Source organism: Lactuca sativa, chromosome 2 (genome assembly GCF_002870075.4).
Source record: "Lactuca sativa cultivar Salinas chromosome 2, Lsat_Salinas_v11, whole genome shotgun sequence".
Lineage (NCBI taxonomy): Eukaryota > Viridiplantae > Streptophyta > Magnoliopsida > Asterales > Asteraceae > Lactuca > Lactuca sativa.
Window position 1 is genome coordinate 147,697,008 of NC_056624.2, and position 12,074 is coordinate 147,709,081.

Consider the following 12,074-nt stretch of genomic DNA (forward strand, 5'->3'; position numbering starts at 1 on the left):
CAACTATAGAAGTTTTAATTATATTTCTTCATCCTTTCTATAGTTTGTGTTTAATTCTTTCTATAACTTGCAAGAAGATCCTTGGTGGGTATAAAATGTTTATGTTATGTTCTAAATTTTTAGTCTTCTATTTGCCATTTTTTTCTAGTTGATGAAACTGTTTTTAAACTAAAACCCAACATAAACAACATTTTTTCACCTTACTAGCAAACAAAAGTAAGCATTACAAAAACATAATTCATAATCGCAAGAACCTTATTTTTTGGCATAAACCCAAACACCGTCATCACATAATCCCGCTCTTGATCAATTTATAACAGGTCAGTGGGAACAATTTTTTTCAACTGGGAAAGAAAATAAACCAAATAATCAGAACCATTTTTTTTGCATCAACATTATCTGTTAAAGAGAAAGAACGTACTAGAATCCCAGGAGGAAGCAGATAAATTTGGTCGATTTTGAGAAACTCCCTCAAGGGGTGGAGGCCATCGTTTAAGGTTCCGTACATGAAAAGCTAGTCATTACCATCAAATAATGATATGACGTTTGATAAGTCGTACGATTCCTCAAAACTGACCTGCGGGATCAAAACTTCGACCCCCTTTCATCTTTCAAATGTCATTTTTGTTCCCATTGTGTGACGTTTCGGACCACAATCTCCGGCGGTTTGGTTAGTAGCGTGAAAACGAAAGGACTCAAGGGTTTGGATTTCCGATGGTAGCGAAGGAGGTCATTGATTTGGGAAGAACTTTTTGTTCATTATTTAATGTCCAGTTTAGTTAAAGGGTATTGGTCTTTTGCATCGATTTAATAGAAAAATGGAATGAAGTTAGAAGGGTGTACATTGCAAAAATTGAAAACCAAATGGACGAAAGTGATACAATCGAAAATTTACCTAAATTGTGATATTCACCAAACCAGTGGGACCATTTCTGAAATTTAGTCTAAAATTAAATATTAGGATAAAAATAGTAGTAATTAGTTGTGTATAATTTACAAAATTTACAATTTAGATCACCAAAATAACAAGTTTTTGACCAAAATGGGGTTACAGAAAAACATATTTACCAATCTAATATTGTTTGAAAAATATTTACCAAAATAGTGTTTTTTTTTAGTTTATATTTTTCAGTTTTTCATAATTTTTTTATTTTAAATATATGTTTATTTACTTTTTTTGTTTTTGTTTATTATTTTTTGTTTTTTTTAAATATCAGTTTTAATTTTTTTCTGTTTTTTTTTTCTTTTTTGTTAATAAAAAGTTAAAAAGTAAAAACTGAAATAAAAAATTTACCTTTATATAGAGATTTCATATTAAAACTACAGATATCTAATTTACCAGCGACATTAAAAAAATGCTAGTTGTGATTTTAAGCTAATTGTGATGTTTTATATAATAAGTACTTATTTATTTTTAAATATATAACCTTCAGTTTTGAAAATTGTAATTTTTAAAGGAAGATTGTTGAAATACCTTTTAGTTGTTTCTAATAAATTTATTTGTCTAAAATTTTACATTTTTTTTCAGTATAATCGATAAAAGCTTAAGCTTTAAATAATTCAATATGCCTACTTAATTATATCTTTTGATTTAGTTGGATGGCAAATGAGATTTTTCGATAGAAAAAATGTTTAAAATATGTTAAGCCTCAATTATAAGCTTATCTGCATTCTAGAGTTTTTGATAGAAAAACTTTAGTTATGATAAATAATACTAGTCTAAAGGCATAGTTTAACTATGTTGATGAGAACTTTGATTTTATTTTCAATTTGTTTCTATGAAAGATTTGAGAGTATTCTCAATTTAAATGAAATTATGTGTTATATATATATATATATATATATATATATATATATATATATATATATATATATATATATATATATATATATATATATATATATATAGTAAATAAAGGGAAAATTTTGAAATAAAGTGAATAAAAAAACTGATATTCTTAAAAAAAACTGAAATTAAAAAAAAAAAAAACAAAAGATGATTGTTAAGTAAATAAAAACAGTTTTAAAGAATGAAAAATACAAGAAAAATGAAAAACCACCGTTTTGGTATATATTTTGAAGCTATACTATATTAGTAAATATTTTTTTCAATAATACTATTTTGGTCAAAAAGTCCAAAAATAACAAGATTTGGAGAAGCTATCCTGTGATGTTGCATACCCTAAAACAATCTTTTGGGCAATTGTTTTGGATGGTCAAACTATTAAAGTTTAAATATTTAAAATATAACCTTCTGAATTATTAAATGAAAGACCGAAAGACCGAATACATTTAACTAACACAATTACGAGCCATGTAGTTAGTTAGATTAGATTAGATAGTGAGAACTCTTTGCGATGTCACTTTCAAAACGATGTTATTCTAATTAAAGCAGACAACTAAACTTGTTTAAATGAATCTCAAGGACTTGTTCTTGGTAAAAGAAAGGGGGCCAAAATTTAAGTTGACTTAAAGTTCAATGATCAATTAAACTAAATAAATCTCAACGACTTGTTCTTCGTAAAAGAAAGGGACTCCTTGTTAGAGTTTTTTCTATATATTTCCGCTGTTCCAAAAAAAAATATATATGTATGTATATATATATTCTCCAACAAACAATACAAAGAGGGATCACCTGATCATTTGAAATTCATTTGGTTTTTATTGTTTTTCCCTCTTCCATTGTTGTTGTCCACAAAATGCAGACCTTTCAGGTTTTCTATTTACTCATCTTGATTTTGTTAACAACAACATTAATTGAAGCTCAGGATTTTTTCAGCAAACCACGATGCAGTAGCCGGTGTGGGGATGTCCGGATTAGATACCCTTTCGGGATTGGAAGTAATTGTTCTGCCAACGACTGGTTCAATATTGACTGCAATTCCTCAACACCGTATCTGTCTGCTCTCAACAACGTGGAGGTTTTAGATCTTGATACGTTCACACAGAGGGTCATTGTTAACATCCCCGAATTTAAAGCCGATTGCAAGAATCCAGTCCAGAATAGCAATCTTGTCCTAGGTGCCAACCATGGTAAAAGTCCTTTCAGAATTTCCGGATCCCTCAACAGATTTGTTGTTAAAGGGTGTGGTAGCGCCACCATCATGGAGGAGGAGAATGGGACTATAGTCACCGGCTGTTCAACAACTTGTGGCAAAGACACTGTTAGTGACACAAACAATTGCTTTGGTATTGGTTGTTGTCAAACCTTAATTCCTCGTGATCTAGAGTCGTATACCTTCAATCTAACCGGCATGGCAAAGAAAGAAGGAGATGGAACCTGTGGGTCTGCCTTCTTGTTGGATATCACTTACTTGGAACGTCGACACGCAATAACATTTCCTAACCAAATTTATGGCGATGGGTTACCTCTTCCAACATCACTTTCGTGGAACGAAAGCTTCAATCTTAGTTCAACAAGATGCAACGAGACATGTGGGGAGATCTCGATTCCATACCCTTTCGGGATTCAAAGTCTTTGTTCCGAGAGTGATTGGTTCAATGTTGATTGTAAGTCCTCGAAACCCTATTTATCTGCTATCAACAACGTGGAGGTGTTGGCCTTCGGAAAAGAAACAGTCACTGTTAATGTTTCCATGAATTCGGATTGCGAGAATCCAGTCCAGAATAACAATCTTGACCTAAGCAAAAGTCCCTTCAGTTTTTCGAAATCCGATAACATATTTGTTGTTGAGGGATGTGGCAGTGCTACCATCATAGAGAATGGGAGTATTGTATCTGGTTGTTCAACGGCTTGTGGCAATGCCACTGTTAGTGACAGAAACAACTGCTTTGGCAACGGTTGTTGCCAAAGTACCATTCCTCGTAATCTCGAGTCGTTTACCTTGGATCTTTCACGCTTGGGAAGGCAGGTTGGAAATGAAACCTGTGGGTCTGCCTTATTGGTGGATATGAATTCATTCATGGAAGAAAGATTTTCTCGCCAATTTGTTCCGATAACACTTGGGTGGCCGACAATCAATTTTTATGATTCAACAGAATGCAGATGGTGTGAACGTCAAGGGGGGATTTGTTACACTAATTACAATGAGGAGGGGAGGATATCGTTTGGTAGTTGTCATGGAAGCAGCAAAAAGTCCCTAGGTGTTATTCTAGGTAAGATATTCTTGATTCTAAAATTATTATTTATTGTTATACATGTTTCCTTAATAATCTTTTACAATACTTCCCTAACAGGTTTTTCACATGTTTTTAATTTGTTACGATTTTCTTACAAGTTCGGTTTCGTAAATACAAATCAATGCATTTTTTTTTGTCAAATGACAACAGACATCAAGATTTACCCTATTATGTATTAGGTGTGAAACCCATGTATTACAGGGGTTTAATTAAAAAATATAAAATATAAAATTTTAACAATTTGAAAAGTTTGAATTTATAAAAAAAAATAAGAAAAATTTTGAAATATTAAGATTAAGGAGACTTTAATGTATTGAATACATTATATATATAAACCATTTCTAATAAATACTTTACATATATATTATCTTATATATTAAATGTGGAATTTTAATTTAATAAAATGAAAAATACAATTAAATAACAAGTGGAAAATAGAAAATTTAATAATTTAGAAAATGTCATGTGTCCAAATGAAAGAGAAGATGACATGTGCCAAAAAAAACTTTATTTATTATAGGAAATTATAATAGATTTTAGATTCATTAAATCCCAATATTTGCAGTTTATTAATTTACTTATTTTTTTCAATTTTACCTTTTTTGCGAACTAGTCGGTAAAACTGAACATTTGTGTAAACCAGAAGTACACAAAAGGTAAGATTGATTTTTTTCTTCCAATTATCCAACTTTAATAAATCTAAAATATACAAAAAATGATAATTCGGTATATTTCTACCATACTTAAGGACATTTATCTAATCTGTTCATTTTTTTTCAAGAAATTTAGATGTATTTTCACAAGGAAGATCTTAAATAAACTAATATTTTTTCCAACCATTACATATTTTGTAAAAATTCATAAAAAATATAAAAAAAAAACATATATTAATTCGTTTTTACAAAATACAATTTGCAAATAAAAAAAAAAACATTAATAACAAAATTTTACAAATAAATGTGTGACATTTGAAAAAAAAAAAAAAAAAAATCTTTAGAATGAAGAAGCATAAAACGAATATGTGAACGTTGTGGTCGCCAAAAAAATTTCGTTACCAAAGTTCCAAATAGTCCACCACATCTACATAATAAGAACTCAATGCATGTCGTCTAACTGTAGACATAGCTGTAGAGATATGCAGTGAATCCAAACTATGATTCCTTCCGATATCGAAAACACATGAATTGCCAAATCACACTACTTATTAACATAAGACCTTAACGCCACTGCCGCATCCCATGAAATCAACAAATGCATGATATCTTCCATATCCGAGTTACAAACTCCACATATAACTGAAGGAATATCAATTCCTTTAGCATCCAGCTGAAGATTCAATTGAGTAGGTAATCTATCTAATCAACATCGCCAAGAGAAAATGTTTACCTTACGAGGAATGTAGCTAATCCATCCCGTTGAAAGAGACCTAACTTGAAGAGAAATGTCATAACTTCCTAGCCTCCGAGACAAAAAAAATTGACCATGACAATCTACTTCCGAAACTCACCTGTCTTTCAAACCAGAGAAGGTGAACCCATGAACCAAGTGTATGATCAAAAACAATACCTCAAAGAACCGGTCTCGACCAAGCCCAATCCCAAGCAACACCATCCTACCTTTGACTAATCTTGCAATAGATTGTTGAGTTTCCAAAAAGAAAAACAGAGGAAAACGTAACATTAAAGTATTGGCTGCATCGTCAACTTGCTTTTGAATAGCTTGTCGCGTAATTAAAGCATCTTAAGTAAATGGTTTATAGTTCCTACAATTTTCAACCAAACCCCTTTAGACAAAGCCGTAACCTCCTCCAAACCAAAACAACCTGCATAACCATGAAAAGCTTTTATCACTATGCAACAAAGCGTCTCCGGATTGTTAAGAAACCTCTACTTCCATTTAAGAAACAAAGCTTTATTGAAAGCTTCTATGAACCGATATCCGGTCCATCTTTATCTTTATTATCCAATATTAACTCCTACTTAACCCAGTGTACTTTACGATCCCCCTCTTCAAGAACCCAAAGAATGCAACCCTCAATTTCTCTAAGTATATACTACATACGGAACAAGGACATAAAACAAATATTAAGAGAACCTAAGACCATTTAATGAGCATCGATTTACTGGGATCAAAGAGTATCAGTCCACCAACACTCAAGATGCTGCTTGAGAGATTAAGCTTGGGATATTGAGATTTTAAGATGAGACGCGAAGAAGGACCAAAGGGATGTAGCCAGCTCTACGTGTCCATAATATTCGTATTTTCCAATTACAGAGTTTTTTTTTTTTTGAAATTTATCTATAATAGCCTTTCATCCCGAAGTCATATTCTAATTTTAGAAAAAAAATATGTATAAAGTTACAAGTACGCTAAAATAATTAACATCTTTTAATACCTAAAAGTAAATATGCCGCCGATAAATTATTATAACTATTTGTAGAAAGTCTAAGTCTTGATAGACCCAAATATATTTTATAGAAACCCAGTACTCTTATTATGTAATGACACCAATATGTACTTCGTTTATGTAAAGTTGAATGTTTTAAAGTTCATATCTTAATTCTTTTAGTATTATATTTGCCTCCTTCCAGGTATTAGCATAAGCACGGGGTTACTTATCCTAACCGTGATCAGCTATGCATTATTCAGAATAATAAAGAAAACTAAAGCCAAGAGAAGGAAACAAAGGTGTTTTAAACGCAATGGTGGTCTACTTCTTAAACAACAAGAAGCAACAGATACCAGTTTAGTTGATAAAACCATACTTTTCACATCGACTGATTTGGAGAAGGCCACTGACCATTTTAGTGAAAATAGAATTCTTGGTCGAGGAGGTCAAGGTACAGTGTATAAAGGTATGTTAGCGGATGGAAGGATTGTAGCAATTAAGAAATCAAAGGTGGTCGATGAAAGCCAACTAGAACAGTTCATCAACGAGGTGGTAATTCTTTCGCAAGTCAATCATAGAAATGTTGTCAAATTACTGGGATGTTGTTTAGAGACCGAGGTTCCACTACTTGTGTCTGAGTTTATTTCAAATGGTACCTTGTATGACTTTATTCATGATGACACAGTCTCAGTCTCTTTAAACCTTAGACTACAAATTGCTACGGAGGTTGCAGGAGCAGTTTCTTACTTACATTCAGCAACCTCGATTCCCATATACCATAGGGACATCAAGACTACTAACATACTTTTGGATGAAAAGTATAGAGCCAAAGTTTCAGACTTTGGAACTTCAAGATTTGTATCGGTAGATCAAACACACTTGACTACCCTAGTGAAGGGGACATTTGGTTACCTGGATCCAGAGTACTTCCAATCAAGTCAATTCACAGAAAAAAGTGACGTTTATAGTTTTGGGGTTGTTTTGTTGGAACTCTTGACAAGAGAAAATCCAATTTCCTTAACAAGATTTGGTGAAAATAGAAGTTTAGCTACACACTTTTTATTAGCCATGGAAGAAGGTCGTGTGATGTCTATTTTTGATGCAACAGTTGTTAAGGAGGGTTCTAGGACTGAATTGTTGGATGTAGCTAACTTGGCAATGAGATGTTTGAATTTTAATGGAAAAAATAGGCCTACAATGAAAGAAGTTTCCATCGAGTTAGACAACATCAGATTATCACATGTGCCCTCCACGGTTGAAACTAATTTTGGACATGTGAAACATCGTGAGGAGGTTATATCGATGTATAGTGAGTCAACATCAACATCAATGACATTTGATCACAGCCTTAGTCGATGAATGTTGATAAATCTTGACTTTTTATAATTAAGTCTTAATTTTTGCGGTTATAATTATGTATCCATACATAACTTATCTATTATGTCAAAAAGTATGGTGTATACTATATCTCTTTCTTCTTCCTTAAACTTCTATCGTAAGCTTTTTGTATTAGAAATTCTTTTATAATTTTTATTGTTTGTACTCATAATAAATATGATGTTCGCATTGTGTATAGCATTTGGATTTTACCATTAACCTCTAGAACAATTTATTAATAACTTTAACAGACTTATTTGTGAACAGTTCAAAATTTTGAAAATTAATTTTAATTCTCAAAACAAACTTTCTGAGAGAGAAAAATAGATACATGGTATTTGTTGACTCACAAAAAGGGATATACAATTGAAAGCATAGAAGTTGCTTGGGTTGGAGATGAAGAAAAAAATGTTGAAACTTTCTACATCCTCTAAACACACCAACAACATGAGAACTAAAGATAACTGATTTAAAATGAATTCTCTAAAGTATATTTCATATTCAATACCATCATGGCTTTTGTTAAGAAGAGCCACTGTGACATCCCCATTTTCACGGCCAGAAAAGACTGATTTGTTTGTAAATCAGAGTAATCTTTTAAAGAAACGTGTCGTGGAATTTGTTCCCAAAAGAAAAATATGATAAATATTTATCAAAGCATTTCTGAATGTATTTCATTATATTAAAACCTCAGGATGTCATGTTTGATACAGATCAAAAGCATAAATAGAACAATATAGGCCTTACAACATTTATTTATATCTACTGGCCTATAATCCATAATCCATCATCGAATCATCCAACTATGCTCTTGTGTCACTACCTATAAGGCAATAAACTGAGTGGGTCAGGCTTGGGAGTCTGGTGAGCACATAGGGTTTTCAACCCACAATAAATAAGTTTATTAATTTCATCAACCAACAATATCCCGATTACCCGTTCCCGTTATCGTCACTTTACGTCCCTAAAACACATATCTTAAGGGACCTAGCCTAAGGATTATCATCGGGATGGATACCGCTACTAAGGGGTTCCTCAGCAATAAATGTACTTAAGATAACCATGAGGGGGATGGAGTACACCGGTGAGCACATCGTTGACAAACACCTACAGGTTGCGAGATTGCTAGCGCTCCACTGGACTGTCGAGAAAAGTCAGTGGTCATCATCTGTACTCCGCTAGATGACTGGATCAACGTCAACACCGAGGCCTCTCATCATTTTATTTCATCACACACCAACTATTACATCTACCCATGTTTCACCCAACATATTTTGTAGATATGAAATACATATACAGTTTAAATCAGTTAAAACATGTATAAAATATTCATCCAGCATAGATAGAAAGTACAAAGATAATATGCACACGTATAGCACGTAATTTGTATTAAATATTTCATATCTATGTGTAAGATGAAAGTAACTATACACTCATATGTTAAGGTGGTGATTCTGAATTCAGACAGTGCATCACTTCTTAAAAATAATTTCCTGTGACGAAACCTACTATCATTACCACTAGATTTTAGTCTATTATTTACCCCGAGTAATTATTAGTCTTAGTATTATTATTATTATATAAGCGTTAAACAATACTTCCTAACTACTATATACATACAGGAGTCATACATGAAACACCGGAGGGCAGGACCATTTTGGCATTAAATCACTTCTAAAATCCAACAACCTAGGCGACCCTTCAAACTGGATTCCCCGTACTGCGAGTAGTTAAACAATACTCCCTCTCTCTCTGGCCGCCACCACCTCTCACCTAGTCGTCCTTCGATCATCTAACACCATCGGCGCAATTGAAGACCGACAAAATGGGGAAAAGAAGCTGCACTGGTTAGGGCATCGATGGAGCAGTGTTGTCGTTTGGAGCCTCCGTCTGCCACACCCACTGCGCTATGGTATTGTTTCCACCCTCGCACTCCAACAATTGAAGAAGGAGGCGTCGCTAGCCGACGGTCATTGGTGCTTCAGTCCACAATGGTATCTGCTCATCCTCCTCACCTGTTCTCCTGTTGCTATTTCCTATTCGTGACCACTGCCTCTGTATGGCCCGATTATGCTGCTCGGGTCGTCGTTTGCTGCCCTAAAGGGATGTTTCGTTCATATGTGTGAGCTTCTGTCGAGAAGGAGTCGTGAAGACCCACCATGGCAGAAGACCATGGTGGTTGTCACCGCAAACCACCACTGCCACCGTCATCTCGCGCAACCGCCGCCTACCGCCACTAGATTTCAATGGGTGTGTTCCTTTTCATGTTTAGCTCAAGAGTTTGTGTGTTTTGGTGTTGCTGAAAAAGGAAGGGTATGTTATTGGCCAGAAACCACCATGGCAGCCAACCATGGTGGCTGTCACCACGTGTCGCTGCCAGCAACCACAAGGTTACCGTGTATATGTGTTTGTATTAGTGTGTGTGAGTGTGTGTGTTTATTTGCAGTTTAGCATTGTAAAATGCCCCTAGAAAGAAGAATAATGAAAAAAAACTCAAACCACCACCATATGGTGGTGGCTGCCGCCTCTTGTCGCCATTGGCATCCGCGTCGAGTGGCGGTGTGCTTGCCTTGTTGAGTTGGATTCATTTGGGGTTGAAACCCTAATGGTCCCAATGAAACCCTATTGGACCTAAAAGCCCAAACATGTGACTAACGGGCTTAGTGAAACCTTAATGGGCCCAGTGAACCCTAATTAATCAAAAGACTTAGCGATTGGGCTAATTGGGCTAAGATGGGCTTGGAAACCCTAATTAGGGTTTAGAAAGTCGTAACATTGGATTTATGGGCTTGGACTTATCGGGACACATGGGAATTATTTGTTACACTTAAAATATTAATTAATGATCAATTGGAAGTTAACCTAAAGCAATATTGGACTTAATGGATTAAGTCCTTAATGGGTTGAGTAGGAACACTTAACCCTAATTGTCATTTCGTGTAAGAACCCTAAATTCATTCGGGCCTTCCTATTAGGCCTTGAGTTGGTCCTTTCTTTTGGGATTTGGTGGTGGGACTAAATTCATTCGGGCCTTCCTATTAGGCCTTGAGTTTTGATGCTGTCTGCACAGCAGACTCGCCGAGTCCATGAATGGACTCGCCGAGTCCAAGGCAAAATGATCCAACTCGCTGAGTTGGTTCATGCACTCGACGAGTTGGACCCGCAGACAACATATTTTCGACTTTTTTGGCTGGAATTGGACTAGGAACATTACCTAAAGATGTTTTTGGTCTTATAAACTTCTTTTTGATGTGGTAATGTGTCACACCCCAAAACCACGAACGGCGGAAATGTTATGGGGAGGAGGACGTCATGTATGCATCACAACAAATGTAAAGTAGTGAACAAGCAACAACATCATCCATTGCATTAATAGTATAATTTTGGTTACAAGTGTTTTCTTTCATAGTACAAGACAGCATGATAACTGATCAAAATAAAAGACGAGTCTTGACTGCTTTGTCTTCTCTAAACCTTGCATCGACACCTGTCTATTTGTAACCTGAGAATACAAGTTATTTTGAAAGAGTAGATCAGCATTTAAGCTGGTGAGTTCATAAGTATTTAATGTCATTTCTTTGATTAGTTGATATGAAAGACTGGTGAATGAATGATGAAACATTTAGTATAAGTATGAAAAGCTCTAGAAAATCCCATATTTCCTACTAGTATAAAAGTAGTCTTCTACCAAGACTCGAATGTTTTGAAAGTAGTCTTTTACCTAGACCTGACTGTTTTGAAAGTACGCATCTCTTGAAAATGTGACGGTTTTTCCCTGTTTAACTCTTATTAGTAGTCCCTTAAGTATACCTGAAATGGTATCAACCTAAAACATCCGTAGATTGTTCATTTACCTCTGTTGCTAACAGCCGGGTTTAGGAATAGTTAGTCCCTTATGTATACCCGCGATGGTATCAACCTAAAACATACGTAGATTGTTCATTTACCTCTGTAGCTAACAGTGGTTGTCGGAATGGTTAGTCCCTCAAAGTATCCTGTGGTACTAGGAGATAAAGTCCCAATCTATCTCGTCGATGATGTGATTGTATCACAAGGTAAAGATAGAAAGGCGAACGATATAACCGTATCTAGACATATAACATGTAATAGTAATTTGCCATATAATGTCTATGTAAAAGTATTCATGTATAAGTATTCATGTAAGAGT

General features: G+C 34.3%; 1 protein-coding gene across 1 annotated transcript; it reads left to right on the forward strand.

Annotated features, from left to right (window-relative positions):
* Positions 1–2,588: 2,588 nt before the first annotated feature.
* Positions 2,589–8,104, forward strand: LOC111885151 (wall-associated receptor kinase-like 6). The gene is made up of 2 exons (XM_023881438.3): positions 2,589–4,116; positions 6,732–8,104. Exons 1-2 carry the CDS (start codon positions 2,700–2,702, stop codon positions 7,886–7,888), a joined length of 2,574 nt encoding a protein of 857 aa, XP_023737206.1. The 5' UTR covers positions 2,589–2,699; the 3' UTR covers positions 7,889–8,104.
* The last annotated feature ends 3,970 nt before the right edge of the window (positions 8,105–12,074 follow it).

Excerpts from the sequence above, each read along its gene's own strand:
- LOC111885151 (XM_023881438.3), top strand. The coding sequence starts at position 2,700 with ATGCAGACCTTTCAGGTTTTCTATTTACTCATCTTGATTTTGTTAACA. Across the intron at positions 4,117-6,731 it reads GTCCCTAGGTGTTATTCTAG|GTATTAGCATAAGCACGGGG; the intron begins GTAAGATATTCT and ends GCCTCCTTCCAG.